Below are 21,177 nucleotides of genomic sequence, written 5' to 3'. Positions count from 1 at the left end.
CCCATCTTCATCCGTACCGTACGGCAGTAAGAATTATATTGCTATTTCAGATGAATATTTCCCATCGATCTGATGAGTCCATTATCTGGTGGCCAGTAATAATGAGCAGTTTGCAAGACGATGATGCCTCTCCCTTCTGTGTCCAGGCAACCAATCAGTGTACGCAGACCTCTCTAGCCTTCCTGATCCCTGCAGGGGCATATCGCTGGCAGATGTGTCGTTCATGCTGTTGCTGTTTCAACTGCCTCCATTCTGTCAATCCATCTGACTGACTCAGAATAAGACTTGACTGCCTGCCTGCCTTTATTCCTTTCCTTTGTGATGTTGACTTGGACAGTCTCAAATGACAAAACAGCCACATGGATGTCCTTTTAAATCCAGCCCCACAGAGGTTGCATCATGTGGTGCTGAGCTTTCTGTGTGCAGCGGCTCCACATGCCACTTCAAGCCCATCGTCTTTGCATTGTCAAAAGGAGGATTGGATTTTTGGCATGCTGATCAATTTATACATGACCAGCTTCCCGTGTGGAGCAGTTCTCCAAGCAGCCAGATACATAAAGTAATCTCAAGACAGCTTTTGAGTAGTTTGAAAACCCAACCTTTGGGACCCATGACTTTGAGAAAAACTACCAGATTACAGTTAACTAGATCCAAATCCTTTCAAAGTCCCTCTGGGTTAATGTTTCTTGATTAGTTAAAAAAATTGCAAAGATACTAGATTAAACTTACCAGGCATAGTCTTAGTGGTGATATGGTCTTTAATAATAACAACAACATTCAACTTATATACCGCCCTTCAGGACAACTTAACACCCACTCAGAGCGGTTTACAAAGTGTTATTATTATCCCCACAACAACAGTCATTCTGTGAGGTGGGTGGGGCTGAGAGAGCTCCAAGAAGCTGTGACTGACCCAAGGTCACCCAGTTGGCTTCATGCAGAGGAGTGGGGAATCAAACCCATTTCTCCAGATTAGAGTCCCACCGCTCTTAACCACTACACCAAACTGGCTCTCTTTAACTGCTAGGAGCAGCTCAACTAGGAGCTATTGGGTATTTGTGTTGCGTACTGCCCTTGGTTCTCCCATCCTACTTTGAAGGCAAAAAGAGCCCACCTTATAAAAGAACCGCAATGAATGGTGAGCCAACAGCTCAGTTCATCCACAAGGGAGCTTTCCCCTGGCTGCTTGACATGGAATATTAAGATGGAGCTACCTATCAAGACCATGATCCTTGCAGGAGGCATTAAAAGCCAAGGCATTTTCCCCAGTGGGGCTGGGCAACAAGAGTAAATTTGCAGTCCATGAAGTCTCAATGAATTGGCTTCATAATATGGGCTCCGAAATGAGCTATACAATCACACTGCCTTGCTCAGGCTGCAGGTGCTGGAATAGAAAAACTCCCTATTGACTTCAATGCCTCTTTCGTTGGTTGTCACTTTGAACTTGTGATGGATAATGAGACTCAAAGGCAGCCAATGCTGGACTCAAAAGCTGACCATCCCAGCAGCATTAAATCTGCGTTCAAGCACAACTTCTGCTGGAGAGTTGGGTACTGTGGAGATGCTTCCATCGCCTCAGTGCAATATGGGGTTAATATACATTTCGGGGCAGTTTGTTGGGCTTCCTCCCAGTGAGGGTGTGTTTTCTGTTCTTTGCTATGTAACTCAGGCTGTTTCCTTAAGCGAGGCTAGGAAAAATTGGACCACTGGACCTTAGTTCAGTGCCTCTGGTCACCTGTACTGTAAACCTGTAATGTAATCTTAGAGAAGGATTTGCAAGTAAACAGCTCTCCATCTATAAATCTTACAAATTCTGAGTTGTCTTCAAGATTTTGAGGGGAAAACACATGATATCGTTTGCTTTATGCTAAGAACTCTAGGAGTGTGACAGAAGCAGACTTTCCCTTCCTCCAGCAAATGGTTACCATTTTTTCAGGGCTACCATTTTCTTTCTTGATGATGAGGTGATAGAAACTGGCCATGTTAAGAGTCTGGGAAACTGGAGGCAGCAAAGGGTAATGAGGTGAACAACCAGATGGGTTTTTTGTGACTGTGTTACAGGATAAGAAGGAATAGTCTCAAACTATGCCATTACTGATTAGAGTAACATATTCAAGGACAAGAGGATTAAACATAGAAGACCTGCTTCCTTGGTTCTAGTAGATATATCCTTTTTTCTTCATTCTAATAATGCTCCTTCCACTTCTTTCTTCCCCAGCTAAAGCAGATCCTGAGCCCTCTGATCAGGATATGTGCGGCACCTCTTTTTTGTGCTGTTCCTACTATGTTGTTTGTGCAGAATAAAGAGTGGTTGGGGAAGGCAAGGATGTTTGGAACAAGATTGGCAAAAGAGTGGATTTACTTTGCACATCCATGAATGTTCCTCTTCCCACCACTACAAGTAGCTGCTTTAATATACAACGCACGCCTGCAGCTATAATTCTTTTTTTTTTTCTTGTGTTTTCACCAAAAGAGAAGCCATCTACTTAAGAAGTTAACAAGGCCCCTTGTAACTTAACACAGCTTGTTCTGGGCTTGTGGTTCTGAAGAGCTGTTTTCATTAAATTAGGTTTAATTAAAACATGTGGGTATTTAATTAACTCTGTGGCCCTCTGCTGCTTTCATGGCTGCCCGGGGATATTTATAGAAGCCTAAGTAACAGCACCAGCTGGCCATTGGGAGGCAGGTAAGTAAGTTTGTGACTGTTGCCCTGTCACTTTGAGACCAAGGTGTAAACCCAGAGAAGGTCCAGGGCAAATGGAGCGCAGGTGAGACTACTCAGCCATCTCTGATGTTGTGAATTGAAGGGAAAACAAGGGATCCCCATGGACATTTATCAACAGCAAATTGGCTAAATGTATGGCTGAGGGAGTTCCACAACTTTGAAACAGGAATGGGAAAAGTACACAGTTTGGTGATGGGTGTATCATTTTTAAAATGGCAAGGAGCAGGGAGGGATGGGTGGAGAAAAGGGTTGTGTAAGATACTTACTAGGCAAAAGACTCAACATACATACCTGATGTAGCTGCTTGCCTATCCTCCTGCTTCACAGAAGCACAGCTTTATGCAAAATGATACACAGACTGTGGAATTCCTCTTATCTTGGCACAGGATTTTAGTACAAAGTTCTGATATTTTTAAAGCACATAGCACACCCCTAGATAACATATCTGCCCAGGATGTAGCACGTCCTGCCTTGTTAGTAAATGAGTGACTCGGAGATTCTTAAGAGAGGCCACACATCCCTCCAGGGCATGATCTACAAATGTTGGGGGGCATTCAGAACTTACTTTGGTGTGTGTCTGTGGAGAGGGGTCAAATAGGAGGTCTATAGGATTTTAGGTAGCTTCTATCCTCTTGCAGTAGTTTCTGACAGCAGAGTTGAGGTTTTTTATACCATTCACTCCACCCTGAGGATAGAATCCCAAATTCCTCTTCCAAGCCCTTAAAAAAAGAACACAGTAAATAGGAATAAAACCCAACATTAAGTATTTGGCTGATGGCCATCAGGCACAGGGGTCTCATTGAACATGTGCTTGAGATCTGTGCATCATATGCATTAATCATTATATGCCTATTTAAATTAATTATCTTTGTCTGGAATGGGATTTTATGGCCTAATTTTTTTATTTTTGGCTTAGAATACATTTGATAAAAATGTGCACTTAGTGGGTGGTGGTAAATTAAAGACTATGAACCCCTGCTCTCTAATACTTCAGTGCCTTGGCCAAGTACTGTAATATATTTATTGCTGTAGCTTTGGGAGGAAAAAAAGCAACGTATACTCCCTGGGTAAGGGGAACAGACACACAGACCTATTTCAAGGAAAAGTTGTCCTCTCCATTCCTTAATGTGTCTAATGCTCTATAGTACCTCCAAGGTGTTGTCAGGTGGGAGAAATTAACAAGGGGACTTCTAGTGGGAAATTCTTCTTTCCCTACTGGGAGCTGATCAGGAATCTTATCTTCTCCATAAATATCCACCTGTCAGAGATTTCCAGTTGTCTGAATGCAACCATCAGGTGGTGAACAAGACAGAGTAAAAGAGGAGGCTAGGTGCTCCCTTAGGGCTTGGCCCATCTCCAGAGATCCATCCCTTTTCTTAACTGGGAGGGATGGTAGAGGCATCACACAAGTGAATAGATAGTGAGTAAAAAGGTAAAGGTAGTCCCCTGTGGAAGCACTGAGTCATTACTGACCCATGGGGGGATGTCGCATCACAACATTTTCTTGACAGACTTTTGTTACGGGGTGGTTTGCCATTGCCTTCCCCAGTCATCTACACTTTACCCCCCCCCCCAAACTGGGCACTCATTATACCAACCTTGGAAGGATGGAAGGCTTAGTCAACCTTGAGCTGGCTGAACCCAGCTTCCACCAGGATCGAACTCAGGTCGTGAGCAGAGATTGGGCTGCAGTACTGCAGCTTACCACTGATAATGTGTGCTCATGGCTAATTTTGGACTAATTCTTTTTTTAAAATTGATTTTATAACTAGAACAACAACAAAACAATAAACTACATTCAACAAAAACAGTATTGGCAAAATAAGTCAACTTTAAACTATATACAACAACTATTATAATATTTAATACAACAAAGAGTAAAAATGAGAAGTGGGTTGTAAGTCTTTAACTTCCAAGTATTCATAAAATGGGAGCCATTCTCCCCAAAAGTCTGTTTCCAATGAGTCTAATTGGAAGTCCTGATTAGGGACTTCCATTTGGTCTAATTTGTTGGACTAATTCTTTAAGGTACTTGACATGTGTCATTTGTGTAAAGATAGGCACATCTTGAATACTGAAAATACAAAAAGAAATAAGAACAAGGAGGTGGGGAAAAATTGTGTTCCCCCCTCATAAACTTTCTATGTGATATCCTGTGTCTTCCATTACAACACAGGTTATTGATATACAAAGGTAAAATTTGCTACGATTTATTTAATCTCTTTTTGAACTGACTCCAAATTTCTCATGCAGAAATCATGGGAGAAAGATTGCATTGGACAAAAGGGCAGAGTTGCCGGTTGCTCCCTATACACATACTAAATGTATATAGCACTAAGGTGGAGGTGCATATCACTCTTCCTGACATCTGCCTCAGAGAACTGTGGATTATAATCTGAATGGTGCCAGGATAACGGATTCATATTTGTCCCTTCATCAGGCCTCATTACAGTCTCTGTCAAGAGAACGAGGGAGCTGGACACAAAACATAATGAAATTCAGAATGTATTGGCTAATCATACTCTGGTTTTAATGACAAAACAGCATTACAGAGGGGGAGGGAGGAGTAAATTAGTCCATTTGTATGACAATTGGGAAATTGCAACTGGCACCAGGGAAAAGGTTGCAGAATGTGAAACAATTTTCTGATGGAGCGGCAGACGACTGAGATTGTGGTTGTAGTCTGGGACAGATCTGCCTGTGTGAACATATAATTTACTTGGAGTGCATTGTCAGGCTTCAAGTCTTTATTTTAGATCAATTAAACTACAATTATGATCCATGTCTGGTTTTGTGTGGAAGTGAAAATCACTGCTTGACTCATGACCACGCAGTGGAAGAAAGAAGTCCTTCCTGTTTTGCAACTCTTCAACTGCTTAGATTGCAGGCACAGAAGGATGCTTCAAATGAACATGGGCAAAAGTGTCAGGGTTGGGCAAACATCCACTGACGGGTCTCTCAACTATATTATTTACCAAGCAAATACTTGTTGTGTAATTCTCCTATTACAATCAATGCATGTACACCTGAATGTATGATACAAACACCACATTTATTCAGGTACTGGTCCCCAGTTTCATTTATAAAGTGAACACACGTTGGTTCTTTCTTACAGACAGATTTTTGCACACGTGTATTCATTGTAACGTGTGAATAGGGCTATAGCTAACATGGGGACAAACAGAAATACAGAGGAATATTCAGGCTCAGCTGTCTCCTGGAGAACAGCAGTCTGATTGGAGATGGAGAAAATTTGCTGTTTAAATACTGAGAACTTTTCTTGTATTTGTGAGCAGTAGTGACGCAGACATGAATAGAATAGCAAGAGACTGTCAAAATGAGTCATAATTATGCCCAAGGATCTGTAAGGACCACTTCATATATGACAAGGAGACAATTTCCTCATAGGAATAAAAGTGAACAGAGCATGTACACCATTTTGTGCAAAGAAAGGAACCATAGCGCATGGTTTGCCTATTTAAAGTCTCAGGTTCAATCCTTCAGCATTGCCAGTATAAAGGATCTCTGGTTGCAAGGCTGGCTAAGGATCACCATCAGTTGATGTAGAGAATACAGTGTTAGATGCAGTATGAGAAGGCTTTGTATGCTGAAAGCTCAAGTGTCCATTATTATAATACTTTTTCAGTGTACTTTAGTGAAATATAATTTATAACAAGACAGTTTGGCCAAAATCATTACAAAAAATTTCTGTCTATTTTGCTGCAAGGATATATTTAAGGAAGCCACTACAGGACAGCCATGAAGTTGGTAGGTTTCCGAAGTGGATAAATGCGGATAAGATTGTTTGTGTTTATCTTGAGAGCCTAGTGTGACACGAAAAATTCTTCAATTTTTTAAACTAATGTGAGAAGCTGTTCTGAAATCTAATCAATTTTATCTTTCTTATCAATTCTCTTCTCATTGGGGCAGCCTAAGATGAGGGTGGGCTAGGGAGGGATATGTGGGAAAGGGTGGGGGGGGCATGCTTATTTTTCACAGGATGTAAGAGTGGTATTGCCGTTTGGTGTAGTGGTTAAGAGCAGCAGGACTCTAATCTGGGGAACCGGATTTGATTCCCCACTCCTCTGCTTGAAGCCAGCTGGGTGACCTTGGGTCAGTCACAGCTCTTCCAGAGCTCTCTCAGCCTCACCCACTTCACAGGGTGATTGTTGTGAGGATAATAATAACACACTTAAACCACTCTGAGTGTGACATTAAGGGTGGTATATAAATTGAATATTATTATTATTATTTAAATGTTATTATTTGAATTGAATGCTATTTTACAAAGCAGTGCACACAAATACATTTTGCATCAGTGTATTTCAGAATTAGTTTCATACCTGTTTAAGCCTTGTGGAGTGTCTTTTATTGTGATTTCATTCCAAGAGATGGGATTTCATTATGTCTGAGGGCCAGTTCTCTCATAGTCAGGGCCCTTTTCACACTACTTACCTGCTCCCGGAACGTTGCGAAATACTGCGCAAAAAAGTGGAAGATAGCGTCTTCTCGTGAGTTTTGCGCGATGTTGCGCAAAACGATTGCGAGAAGACGCTATCTTCCGCATTTTTTGCACGATATTTCACAACGTTCCCGGAGTAGATAAGTAGTGTGAAAAGGGCCCAGTTTCCTCTATATGCAAACAGCTTCATCTTTTCCTTAGCCGCATTGCTAAAATGCAATTGTATACACAAACTGAGCCCCATTGCTAACCTGCAATTGTATACATAAACTGAGAGGTACTTGGAAGCACCTACGTTCCCTGTGATCAGGATGGCTGGAAGAAATTGTAGAATGAAATGATTGGCCTAATTGCTAAGAGTCTGAATGGAGAAGTTCCAAGTCCAAATCTCACCCCAGCCATAACTCACTAGAAAACCATTCTTGGCCTCAATTCCAGATCTGCAACATGGGGGGTTGCCAGTGCTGGTGAGTAGCCTGGGAGTGGTAAGGGTAACTGAGACACGTGCTTTGACTACTTGAAATGAACTATATCAGTGCTTCTTCTTCTGGCTTTCTCTGCACTATTGGCCTTGCCCTTACATTTCCCATGCGGTTGCCAAAGAGAGGTTGCAGCTGCTCAATTGCACAGGAAATGTTGTTAACTGGACCATTGTAAGATAATGAATTATTTGCCAGAGACAATGTGCTTTGCTCCCTGAAGGCTATCTGACACAAAGATTAACCAAGAGGCAGCTGGCTCCTTGATTCTCTCTCAGAGCTTGCCTGCTTCCTCCTAAGCCCCTGATTTCTAAAACTATCTTCCACAGGGATAGGAGGACGTGAAATCCTTGGCCTTCCTTTTTATTTCAATTTGTATTTTCAGGCTACGGGGAGCCTGTTCCGGGTACGAGTGGTTGGAAGCTCTGCAATGTGCGGTTATCTCTCACCACAGGACAGCTGGCCTCTTTACCATCCAGCTGTGGACAGGTAAGAGAAAATACAAAGGCACAGCTAGACAGGAAAATACAAAGGCACAGCTAGACAGGTACATATCCAAATAGCAGAGAGGGCTGAGGATCACAACTAGAGCACATTCCTTTGCCGATTGGGTGTCCTGCTTTCTAAGCGACTCCATCTCTGACTTGCTCAAAAACGTATGTTCTTCCTCATCTTGCACAGGTATCAAGAAGAGGCCCCTGATCTCTCTATATTATTGAGGAGTGAGAGTGTTCTGATAATTATTAATCAAATTTAGTTAAGACTCTTAGGCTTCCCAACCCCAGAGGATTACCCTCTGAGTGAGTAAGTAATTTGCATGTGCTTAGTGGTCATATTCAGTTAAGACATAAAAATTCAGCATGTTAAAAGCCCATTCCTCTGCTGGCCTTGACTCCCAAGCATAAGCCAAAATGAGCAGACCATTGCAATGCATGCAGAAGATTCTCAGCTTGGTACATAGCAAATATTGAGAGGTGGAGAGTTATCTGCAATTACGGGGTAACTACTCAATATAGGCACGTGATTTTCTAAAGTGGTGTTAATACAAAGGCCTGTTCACATGATGCTTCTGGGAATGTGCTGAGATAGGGAGCAAGCCTTATACTCCTCTCTCACCCCACCAAGCATCAAATGTAAAAGTTGAACAAACAGTTCTAGCATGAAGGGGAATGGGGGATTTCCTTGACACTGCAGCTCGAACTCTGCTCCCAGTCTCACTGCAGGTAGTGTGCATGTGTGTGGTGTGTGGTGTGTGTGGAGGGGGGTGTTGGTGGTGGTTATGAGTGCAGAAATCTTGAGAGTGCCTTCAATTGATACAAGATGCTGGGATGTAAAGATGGAAGCTCTTTCTTAGGTAGGCCATGCCCAGGCCTTTGAGAGTTTCTAGGTCAAAACCAGCATCAGGACTGTCATATAAAAAGCAGTGCCATTCTGCTGGGCGTATACACTGGCCAGTGTTTGCCTCATCCTTCAGTTTCCTCCTGGAAAATTCTCTTAGAACCAGCTCCTCCAACTCAGGCACCGACAGTTGCTGCAGGATTGGGTGTTCCAGTTCCCATCCTGTCTGCCAGACACATTTAATTAGATTTCCCTTTAATTTAGTACATTTTGCAGCTCCCTGCATCCTCAGCAGTGTGGAACAAAGGATAACGTCTTTTCCAGTAATGCAATGGCCAAAAACATCCTTCCTTGATCTGTTACCTCCTTGCCAGGACTCAGGCTGTTTTCACACACATTGGATAATGCACTTTAGCAACTGGAGTTGCCTGGGTGAAAAAGAAAAGCCCACTTGCAAATGATTGCTAAAGTGCATTGAAAGTGTATTATTCAACGTGTGTGAAAGTAAGAGTCGGGCACTTCAGGTGAGGTCCAGTTACAGCTACCTGAGTGGTGATTGTGGCACATCAGCTTCACCGGCCTTCTGTATTGGCTGTTGTCATTCAGGTGCCCTGATCAGACAGCAGAGCAGATGGGGTGCAGCAAGGAAGTACTATACTTGGAACGCGCTACATGAAGTTCCCATAGTCAGCCGATCACAAAGTCATCTTAAGGTATTTTAACCTTAAGGTGTTGTTACCAATGTGGCACTTTCCTGCTGGTTCCCTCTTGGCCTGGATAGTCAAAGGGGGATTGCAGCTGAAGCTCCCTTATCCATACTGGATAGATAGGACAAACAGAGCAGGTAGAGATGCAGGGATACCCAGTTGTTTATACACTAAGAAGCGGGCACGTCCCAAACACCAGCTCTTCTCCTTTTAAGCAGTAGTTTTGACATGCAGTGATCCTTGAGCATACACTCCCTCCCCTCTCTCCATCATAGCTATGCACTGTGCTTGGCGATCTTTAGCAGCGGCGCTGTTGCTGGTGCGACGTGTACAGCCGGATGCACGTTGCTGTCGAACACTCACAGAGGGGCCAATGAATTATTGATGTCTTACCGCTGCTAGCTGGATTCTAGTCAAAGATAATGTTAGCTCAGATAATGTCCCCAGGAAGCAGAGATTGAATCAGCGGCTGTCATTGTGCCACAGTGCTTGGTAATTTTGTTGCTGCTTGGTCCAGGGGCTATAATGGGGATGCCCATTGGGACATTTGGTGCATGGCTAGGGAGCAAGCTGCAGAAAGCAGAGAGGCTTTTGGGGAGGAAGGAACAGAAACCCCAGCTTAATATTCCTCCTGTGCACACCATCTAACAGTTCCTCTGTACACCACGTGGGCATTTCCATGTGGGTCCACCTGTAGCCTTCGTTGTGTGAGAAGTCCACCACATGGGGAAGGTACCTGTTGTAGGGATGCACAAGGAAAGTTCATTTTTGACCCTGAACTTCAAAATGTATTACTATGTTTTTTATCCTGCTTTTCCTCCATGGGGCTCAGACAGCTGTACATAGTTTGCTCCTTCCCTGTTTTATCTTCACAATAACCCTGTGAGGTAGGTTAGGCTGAGAGAAACGGACTGGTCAAAGGTCACCCAGCAAGCTTCCATGACCTGGCAGACATCTGAACCCAGACCTCATTTCTAGTCTGACGCCGTGACCACTACACCACACTGGGGCCTGAGTGCATTGTTGGCTCTTCTGCCAGTCCTTGAGAACAATGCTGATTGTGCCTAGTTCTGGCCCGCAGGCTGCCAGTGAGTGAGACTGTGGCTAGATATACTCATAAGAAGCTTCCTGCCTCAAACACTCAATGGTGGAAGTATGCTCCAGCTTCAAGGAGTTTGCAGCTACTGTTGGGGATCCCAGAGATGCCAGAGCCTTGTGAATGAACAGCCCAGTGGGAAGAATGAACACTGAGGACCGTGTAGCATGATCCTGTGCCAGGGAAGAGGTGTTCTAAAGCCGGACAAGTGTGTCACATGAGAGGAGCCTTGCCTTAAACACTCCACAGAGCCACAGAGCCGTCACTCCTGGCTGAAATCGTATTCTTTTAACTCCATATTTTTAGTTCTACATGTGTTATGCACCGTGCACCACATGCTCAAATGCAACCGTTCATTTAGTTCACCTGTTCCAAGCACTGAAAGCACATGGAGAGGTTTTTATGCCTTTGAATACCATTGGGGACATGCAGTGTGAGATGGTTTCCCAGAAGAATCTGGCTGTGGGGGAAAAAAGGGTGGTTGAGCTGTCGCTCTGATCCAGCAGGGCTCTTCTGGTGTCCTTAGGTTAGAGGGATGAGTTATAATGGAGCTTTGCTGAAACAGAACCCCAAGAACTTCCAGGTCAAATGATGGAACTGGTCCCGCACAGACAAAAACCATTCAGCGTGCGAGTCTTCGTATTTAAAAGCTGGGATGTGTGCTTGCGTAAAAATGTGTCTGTATTACAACCTTCCGCAGAATCTGCACAAGTCTTGCCTTGCCCCCTCCCCATCAGTTCTTCCCTCTTGAGGGTGGGCTAGCACACGGCACTTCTTCTCTGCCTTCCTTCACCACAACCCCTCTTGAGCTGCAGGCAGATAATCACATGGAGTAACGATCAGAAAACACTCTCGGTTCTGCCTAGGATGGGAGACTTGACCCAAAAGCTGGTCCGCAAGGATAAGGTTTACTTTCTTGTTTGACTTCAGTGTGTCTTGTGAATAAGCCTATCCCCATGTTGTCATTAAATGCTTATCAGGGTCTGTCTCCATATTTCTTACATGGTAACAGGTGATAGTGGAATAAGACTTGGGAATGGGGAAATCCTTAGTAGGATCCTGGAAGTGGGAGAGGATTCCTGGCTCAATGCCTCTGAGGCAGGTTGGAGCTGGAGGCTGTTCAGAAACAAGACTGCTGCAGAACCACAGACTGCGTGTGGCAATTGCAGTGGCAGAAAGGGAGCCCCCCCCTTTTTTTTTACTCTTCCTTCCCTTGATGGATCAACCCTCTTGTTTGATTATGCCCCAGTAAACAAATTCTGATCTCCAAATGGCTTCCTAACATCTTGATTCAGAGAAGAAGAAGAAAATGAGTTATACCTGGCTGCCACCAGCATGTGCAACCTGTGTCCCCCATATAAGGTTTCTAAAAGGAGGGGAGACATGTTCAGCTTCTGTGGGAGGAGCCTGCCCCCTGCTGGATACATTTGGGACTTTGCACGTTTCTGCTTTGTCCAGCAACCCACAAACTATTTGTGCCTCTGGCTATTGAATGCTGGCAAGAAATCCAACCTCTGACCCTTTGGCTGTGGCCTGTTGACAGAGGAGCAAAATCAACCTCTCGTTTTCCGGATTTCCCTTTGGTTACCTCATTCTTAGCATGGCAGCTGAACTTGTGCCTTCCTCCAGTCCTCCCCAGAAAAAAGATTCAAAAGACCAAGATGGTCACTGTGGTGCATGCCCTGGTTACATCTAGAGTAGATTACTGTAGTGCACTGTACATGGGGCTGCCCTTGAAAAATGTTTGGAAACTTCAGTTGGTGCAGAATGCTGCAACCAGGGTGTTGTCTGGAGTGGGTCACAGGGAACATACCACTCTAGTCTTGGCCCATCTACACTGGCTCCCAGTCTGTTTCCAGGCACAATTCAAGGTGCTCATGTTCACCTTTAAAGCTCTATATGGTTTGGGATCAGCATACCTGCCTACTCTCTTATGTACCTACTTGACCACTGTGGTCATCTTCCAAGGCGCTGCTTCAAGAGACTTGCCTGTTCCCTTCTGTTGCCATCATCCACCAGTGGGTGAAGACTCTTTTGTTTCGTTTGACATTTCCTCAGTGAACCCTCCTTCCTGCCCAGTGTTTTAATTGTCGTTTTTATGTTGTTGTATGTATTTTAGCTCTAGTTTTAACTGTTTTAGTGGTATATTTTTTGTTGGTTCTAATGTTTTTTAAGTTGTGAGTTTATGTATGTATATTTTAAATTTGTTAGTCACTTTGGTGGCCCTTGTGAGTGTAGAAAGGTAGGGTATAAATTTTGTACAATGATTTTGCAATGTATTGACCTAGAGGTGGGACTCATGAACTGCCCATGCAAAGGTGCCACAGGCTCAAGCTGCATTCTCTTTTGTGGTAGAATACATATGCAGTGTTTCCCACTATTACATGTTTTCCCTTGCTTAGACCAATTGCATGGCTGTTTTCTGGCCTTCACAAGGGCTATCAGGATAAGCTGCAGTGTACATCATTCAGAGCAGGTCAGCCGTAGATGGTCCACTGAGGTCAGCTATTTTGCTAAGTGGAATGGCAGCAAGTATACAGTGAAGTCCTACAAATGATAGAGACTTGGCATGGATGGTCAAGGGGAAGGACAATAACAATAACAGCTGCCTGCAGACCCTTGTGGTATCCATTGAAACTGTGTATATGCATGAACAGGGGGAAGTCTGGCAAGAAAAGGTGGTCTTTCTTGTATGGCTACTTATTGGACCCTCTAAGCCTGAGGGATTTTATGCTTCAGATTTAGCTGTCTGTTGAGATCATGCTTTTTGACTTGGGTTCTTCCGCAGCTGCTAAGCTTCTCTGTTCTCTTTGTGTTGATGCCAGACAGACACGATCATGTCGCTTACATCAGTCTGTGAACCATAACATGATAGGTTACTTCCCAGAGCATGGGTTGCCCCCACTATCACCATCACCATGCATAACTAATAGCATCATTTTTTCTCTCCCACTCTTCCCATAGAGCACTACAGCTTGGTGGTCCAGGCGGTCCCACTCATGTGAAGCTGGTGGTTGAATGGGATGTGAACACCAAAGAAAGGTGAGTGTGTGTGGCTCTTGAAAAAGCAGATCATAGCTCATCTCCCTGGTCAGCAACTAGAGGCAGAGGAGTGGCCTCCAAGCTTTCAGTGTAGACGTTTTTCTTAACTACCGATGCATATTAAATAGCTTTGAGCCGGCAATACATACTATGTGTTTTGTACCTCATGGTAGGAACTCAAAGAGTTGGATGGAATGTGGCCCTGTGCACTTTACTCCACTCAGCCTCTCTCTGCCTCTGATCACCACTGATTTTCCAGTGGTCTCATTATCAAAATGCCCAATCTGAGCTCCACCATGTAGGCCAGCTTCACACAGATGTGGAAGGAAAACTTCTTAGACTGCAGCTGGAGGAATAGCACAGGTGAATGCTACCCCATGATGTTATAAATAGTTATCTATGTTTTTAAAGAATGCGTACGTTCAGTTATGCAGTCTACTACTGGTTTTCTAAAATGGTACATTCAAAGACAAGTTTTATCTTCACATCCGCTCCTTGAGTGAACTGGTGATACAGTGTCTGGGGCTGCAGTGGGGCTCAGTTTGGAATTTGAAGAAGGTACAATTTGAAGCTTCGTAAGAAACTTAACTTTCAAAGGAAAGTGGATGCAAGCTCTCCTAGGTGGGTGAAAGCTGTGCAAATCCCCACTCACCTTGAAACTGCCCTGTTACCCAGAATAGCATTGTCTTCTACATGGATTCTTTGTCGGACCTGGGCTAGGGCTAGGGAGCTGTAGGTCTCAGTGGCATTGGAGTTTCATCAGGCAATCCTTAGGCCACTGCTTGAGAATTTTCAGAGTTAATGCAGCTCTGGGAAGGAGCTCCACTCTGCTCTGAAGCCAAATGCCTGTCCATAACAATCACCACTGACATGCTCATCTGTAATTTTGCAGTTTGTTTGGCAACATCCAGGAGGAAGTGGTTGAAGATGCAGAAAGTGTGAGGCAGAAGCAGCAGCTCCATCAACAGCAGCACAGTTGCACTCTGGACGAGTGCTTCCAGCTTTACACCAAGGAGGAACAGGTATCCCTGGACCAGGCCCCTTGGTATGTTGGGATGCAGGTGGAAATAGCTACAGCAGGTAGATCCCTGTTGGCTGGTGGATCCCAAAGCAACTTGCTTCCTGAAGAGAAGTGCCATTTGGATTGTCCCATACTCTCTCACTTAGAGGTATCCTCTGTTTATTAATAATAGTAACAACAGCACTCAATTTATGTACCATCTTCAAGACAACTTAATGCCACACTCAGAGCAGTTTGCAAAGTGTGTTGTTATCCTCATGACAATCACCCTGTGAACTGGGTGAGACTGCGAGAGCTCTGGAAGCGCTGTGACTGACCCAAGGTCATCCAGCTGGCTTCAAGTGGAGGAGTGGGGAATGAAACCCGGTTCTCCATATTAGAGTCCCACCACTGGGGTTCTGGAAGAGGTGGGCATTGACTGCAATACTGCATCCCTCTCATTCAAGTGATTGCTGGGGCTGTTCCAGTGTCTAAACCTTACAAAACCGCTTGTGGCTAGACTGTCTCTTTCTTTACAGCTGGCCCCAGATGATGCCTGGCGCTGCCCCCACTGCCAGGTGCTTCAACAAGGCACTGTGAAACTCAGCCTGTGGACACTTCCTGATATCCTTGTCGTCCACCTGAAACGCTTCCGGCAAGTGGGTGAACAGCGCCATAAGCTTACCACGCTTGTGCACTTCCCTCTGCGTGGGCTTGACATGGCTCCCCATGTGGCCAAGCGCAGTCGTGGCAGCAAATGGGGGCCCTGGAAGCACATCAACTCAGAAAGCTGTCCGTCTAACTTCCTCTACGACCTCTATGCGGTCTGCAATCACCATGGCAGCCTGCAGGGCGGGCATTATACAGGTGTGTATGCTGGAGGCGGGCACTTCAGGAGCAAGCAAATCACTGAGCAAGTGGTACTTAAAGGGATGAGTTCACCCAAATCTGGAGTGAGCACTGCGTACTCACTGGCTGTTGTTGAATGCTAGAATTAGTACTTTCATTTGAGCAGGGCTGTGCCCAGGCTAAGGGAGTGGTGTAGGGATGGAATCCAAATTTCACACCTGGGAGTTACTGATTTTGCAAGCTGAATAAATTAGGGAAAGTAGGTGACTGCGCAAATGCTTGTTTATTTTACATAGTTTCTTCTGCTTCTGCTAAATAATGGTTGTAGTGGGGCGGTAGAAGAGGAAATAGGACAGGGATATATTCAGAACACTAAAGCCCCACCCTTCACCCTCTAGAAACCCATATCAGCCCTTTCCTTGCTTTTGAAAGTCAGCCTTAGCTCCAAAGCTAAAGGAGCAGGACACTTTATTTAAAACATTAAATTCGCGATTTATAGGGTGCTGGATTGTGTCGCTGGCATCAAATGCGGTACTTATGCAGGTTTGGAGGGGAGTAAGAAGCTCCAACTCTGGATGCCAACACAAGAAAGAATGTTTAACCTACTGGCTTGGCCTGACTGACTCCATACTAGAAAACTATTGTACGTGCTTGTGAACTTCCCTCCTCCTGCACTGACACTCCAGTATAAACTCAATATATCGGTAGTTCTCCATTTCCAAGACATGGATGAGGTTGCTTGGACTCTCCCAGCAGTACCAGACCACTGTGTGTGGGAGAGCTCAGTTGTTACCTGCCAGTACCCTGCACATGCTTCAGACCCTGCTAATGCGGCGCTCACTCTGTCCTCAGCCTACTGCCGCAATGTCTTGGATGGTCACTGGTACAGCTACGATGACAGCACCGTGGAGCCACTCCTGGAGGATGAAGTCAGCACGCGCGGTGCCTACATCCTCTTCTACCAGAGACGCAGTGTGACTGCAGGCTGGTCTGGGGGAAGCTCTGTTAGAGGTTGGTTGGGGTGATGGAGATGGGCAGAATATGGCATTGGGGAGAAGGCAAAAATGTTTGCAGAACAGGCCTTCTCCATTGCAACTCATCGCTAGTCAGGGAGGCATTGTTTTCTGTGTGTTAAAATTCAAACCATCTGCAGACTCACCTATAGAGAGGGTTGAACAGGATGTGCAAAACCCGTCCAGTCATACTTGGCTTGTAAGTGTCACTAGGGCAGGCTGGCCACTTAACTTACAGGGAAAGTCCCTGGAGGGCCACTGGCAGCCAGGAGGAAGGAGAGCGAAACCCCATCAGCTCTGCTGGTGCTGTAGGAGCCTCTTGGCTCAGACCCTTCAGCAGTCACAGTGCTCAGTATCCGCTCGCCAGTTAAGCAGTTCTCCTGCTGCCAGTAGTTGGCTTGCAACCGTAAGGCTGCTCAGCTTGGCTTCCTCCTGGGCCATTTTAACTCTCCCTCTTCACCCCTGAGCACCACAAATAACAAGAAAGACCAATTTGCCTAACAGTATAGGACAAAGTATGAGTTGAGTAAATAAATGCCAGATGCTGTAAGAGGAGGCTGAAAACATCCAAGTTCACCAACCCATTTGACAGCCAATTATATTAACAATACTAATTACCACATTTGTATCCTGCCCTTCTAAAGACCTCATGGTAGTGTGCGCCGGGGATTTCCCATGAGGTGGGTTAGGCTGAGAGATTGCGGCGGGCTCAAGGTCAACTTCCTGTCTGAGCTCAGTACTCTCTCCACTGTATCACACTGGCTTTCTGCGTGATATTGCTTCCAGTCCTAAGCACACTGATCTTTTGCTCCTCTGCATATAAATTCAGCCCAGTGCCAAGCTGATTCTGGAGAATATTCTTTTGCACTGAACCTCGTCTAAATCTCATCCTTGCTTAGGGTCATCTCCAGTTTCTTATAGGAAAGAGGAAGACAGCCAAAACCTTAAGAGGAAAAAAAACCCCATCCTGAGCCCAACAGGCCAGCACTGAGTTTCCTAATTACAAACTTATGCCAAAGCACACAACTGGGACTAATTAAATAGGATTATTCAGCATGCTGGTTGGCATTGATTTAGGCATCACTGGGACGATGGTGTCCTGATGTAGGCTTTCCTCTTCAAAACCTGGTCAAGAATGCAGCAGAGATTATCAAGGGTTTGAACAGCAAAATCTATCATCAAACTCTGCACCAAGGAAATCCAAGGGCACTTATTAGCATGAGGACTTTTTGTAACATTTTGCGGGAACCTTCCTCGCTCCCCACCACAGCCCTGGATGGTGGGGGTAGTGGCTAAGTAGGGAATGAAGATCCCAGTTGAGAATCAGTGGCTGCCAACCCTTAGCTTGGTCTCAGTGGTGTCTGAAAGTTTGCTGTTCATGCAAGAAGCAAGTAATTCTGCTGGGTTTGCTATTGGGCATTCAGGCTTCCAGGCTGTTTGACATTCATACAGGTAACTCAATAAGAGCTCATAGACACGTACTCAACAGTGCCCAGGAGCAGATATGATCAAGGAACTCAGAATTGCAGCCCACCGTTATTGACAAAATTTGTTTACAAAACATGTACCCTACCTTTCTGCCTTCATAACAGCCACCCAGGTGGCTAACAAATTAAAAACATACAAATAAAATTACATCTTAAAGACCTTTAAAACCAACAAAAACACAACATTGAAACCGAAGCTAAAACACACCTACAAAAACATAAAAACAATTAAAACATCGGGCAGGAAGAAGGGATCACTGAGGGAATGCTTAATGAAACAGATATTTGCCTGTGGGCGGAAGATAACCACAGAAGGCGGAAGTTCCAGTGTTTTGGTGCCATACCTGAGAAGGTCCTCTCTTGGGTTGCCACTCACCTAATTCAGAAGGCAGGGGCACCTGGAGCAGGGTCTTGGAAGATGACCGTAGTGGTTGGGTAGGTTCATAAGAGAGTAGGTGGTCCTTCTTAACACTGATACAGCTCAACACCAATACAGTTACAGAGTCCCTGGGAAAGGCTCTCACCACACTTTTACTCTGTGGATTTCCTCTGCAGGTTCCACTAGCTCCTCCATTTCTGAACACTGGCTGGCCCGACTTGGGGGAAGCAACAACCGAGAGAGCCTGGTGTCCCGGAGCTCTGCTACGTATCCGTCTCTGTCAAAAATGCCTGACTCACCTTCCCTTTCCAGCCCTGGCATCATGCATGAGAAAGGTGCTTACTCTCCACTTTTTAATTGCTACATATACAACCATCTGTGTACACAGAGCCATTTAAGCACAAAATCCATCACGTTCCATCCGCTGGAACAGGACCCTGGCTTTTGGCTGGCCACTGGGTGGGATACAGTTTTGAGACCACTGTAAGACTCTGAGCTACTCCCTTTGTTTTAATTAACTGCCTCTGTCTTTGAATGTCAGATTAGCAGCTAAGTGCATCAAGCCACACAAGTTCAGCATCAGTTCTCTGTCCCCTGCATCTCCGTCCAGTACACTTTTCACTGGGCTCCACTGCACAGTGCCCAGGTCAGATGCTTCCAAGGTGTCCTCATTCTCAGCCACCAGCTCTTTGCTTTGGCCTTCCACTGGCACAGGTGGTCCTTCTGGTAGATCAAACTTTCACATTCTCCTTGGGAGTGTGTGTTGGCTCCACTGACTTCTTGAGAAACCTTGGATCTCTTACTAACCTTCTTTGCTTTTGTTTCCAGGTGGCTTTGATTCACGGCCCCTTGTGCGAGGTGTCCAGGGAAGAAGTGTCAGCCTGAAAGCTTCCCCCAACAAGGCCAAACTGGGAGTCCCCAAGCCCTTGCCCTTACGTTGGTCCTTCAACTCCAAAGAGTGGCCAGTGGAGCCCTCTGGGGAGCTGGTTGAGTACTTGGAGTCTGGCCGCAGACCTCGATTCACGAATGAATCCATTGTTCCTCTTATGACAAAGGAAGGGGAAGACAGTGGGCCATCGGTCACCAAAGCCAAGCTGAACCCTGTTCTAACAGGAATGGGAACCATTGAGAAGACTAGCAAAGTATCTGCTGCTGTGGAAAACACCAGCACCCTGAAGAGGGCGGGGAAGCCAAAGGAGGATGTAAGCGAGCAGCCACGGACACCCAAGAAACTGGTGCTTTCTCTCAGTGCAGTAACTCCGGCAAAAGATGAGGAACCCAAGGGCAAAGCAAGCATCAATGGGACCATGCGCAGTGGGACAAACGTGCCCCAATCCAGCTATCAATCCAAGAGCAGAGGAACCCAAGACCAAAAGGACAGGGACAGGGAGTCTGAGGGCGAGAGACAGCCAGAGGGGAAGCTGGCTGTCTTCAAGGCGGGCTTCCTTCGAAGGGACCCCAAGCGACACACTGAGTCTGACAGACATGGCACATTAACACAGACCGTGGGCTCCTCCCAGGCATCGCTACCCAATGGCACTTTGAATTCCATCATGGGGAGCAGGGCAAGCAGCGCACTAGGCCGCAGCTCAACGGAAGGGCTGCCCAATGGGCGGATTTGCCGTTCTGAGTTGGACATCAAGCGGGCCCAGAGCTCCTGCAGCAGCAAAGGGAAGAGTGACTGGATCTTGAGCAGGTCAACCTCCCTCGGTAAAACAAACAATAGTGTCCCTTTGCAGGGTTACACACAACCTTCCTGTGGCACCCTGCAACGGTCAAGGTATCACACAGCATCCCTGGGCAGGAGGATAGCTGTACCAGAATCCAGCTTCTGAACTGGCCTGCGGTTGTGGCTGGAAGTACCACAAGAGTGCCAATCCTGGGTGCTTATAGGGTCTCAGGGCCTTGGGGTAAGATCTGTCAGTTGCTGGGAGACTTGGGTGGTGCTTGCCTCAAGGGGAAGAGGCTTCTCACAAGAGCCTTCATATTCAATGGGTGCTGAGTGACATTTTTGCCTTGCCAGGGAACAAAAGTGAAACAGGGACCTTGTGGACTATGGGATTAGAATGAGAGAGAGAGAGAGAGAGAGAGAGAAGTCATACAGAGAGTCTTAGAGTTAAAGTATTTATTCTATAATGAGAAATAGTTTTACTGATGTGCTGTTGTATGACAGCGATTATTTTGGTATCTGGTTGTGGGGAAGGGAATAATAGGAGGGAAAATATAAACATTGCTCTATGCAATAATCCTGACTTTTCTATTTTCTGCAGACCATCGGGTTTTACAGATTTATTTGTTATTAAAAATGTCTCAAATGCTTGGTGGGCCTCTATGATTTTGGGAATCAAGGTGGGAAATGGGCAGATCTCTCTTGACTGGAATGTTCCGTCAAAGGGATGGAACAGTTTTGTTCTTGTGATCTGACTGGCTGAAAGAAGAGAAGGCCGCAACATTCTTCTGGAAGCCATTAAGGTTAAAAATCTACAGAGGCAAAGGGATTGTGGAGTCCTCCTTGCCCACTTCCTGCAGTTTCTTCTTGCATACCAGCAGTGATCAGAACGATGCCCTCCTCATTGGAGGACAACACGCTTTTGAGTGCT

General features: G+C 45.5%; 1 protein-coding gene across 1 annotated transcript in view; it reads left to right on the top strand.

Moving 5' to 3' along the window:
• The window catches only part of USP43 (ubiquitin specific peptidase 43), a 125,445-nt gene extending 104,549 nt beyond the window's left edge, over window positions 1-20,896 (top strand). The window contains exons 9-15 of the mRNA XM_054978260.1: window positions 8,052-8,155; window positions 13,772-13,849; window positions 14,742-14,871; window positions 15,389-15,716; window positions 16,551-16,709; window positions 18,754-18,912; window positions 19,406-20,896. Coding sequence (XP_054834235.1) covers window positions 8,052-8,155; window positions 13,772-13,849; window positions 14,742-14,871; window positions 15,389-15,716; window positions 16,551-16,709; window positions 18,754-18,912; window positions 19,406-20,412 — 1,965 coding nt within the window. The 3' untranslated portion in view covers window positions 20,413-20,896. The remainder of the gene's footprint in view (window positions 1-8,051; window positions 8,156-13,771; window positions 13,850-14,741; window positions 14,872-15,388; window positions 15,717-16,550; window positions 16,710-18,753; window positions 18,913-19,405) is intronic.
• Window positions 20,897-21,177: the final 281 nt, after the last annotated feature.

The sequence above is a fragment of the Eublepharis macularius genome, chromosome 4 (genome assembly GCF_028583425.1).
Source record: "Eublepharis macularius isolate TG4126 chromosome 4, MPM_Emac_v1.0, whole genome shotgun sequence".
In the NCBI taxonomy this organism is placed as follows: Eukaryota; Metazoa; Chordata; class Lepidosauria; order Squamata; family Eublepharidae; genus Eublepharis; species Eublepharis macularius.
This window is presented reverse-complemented; position numbering and strand designations above follow the sequence as displayed.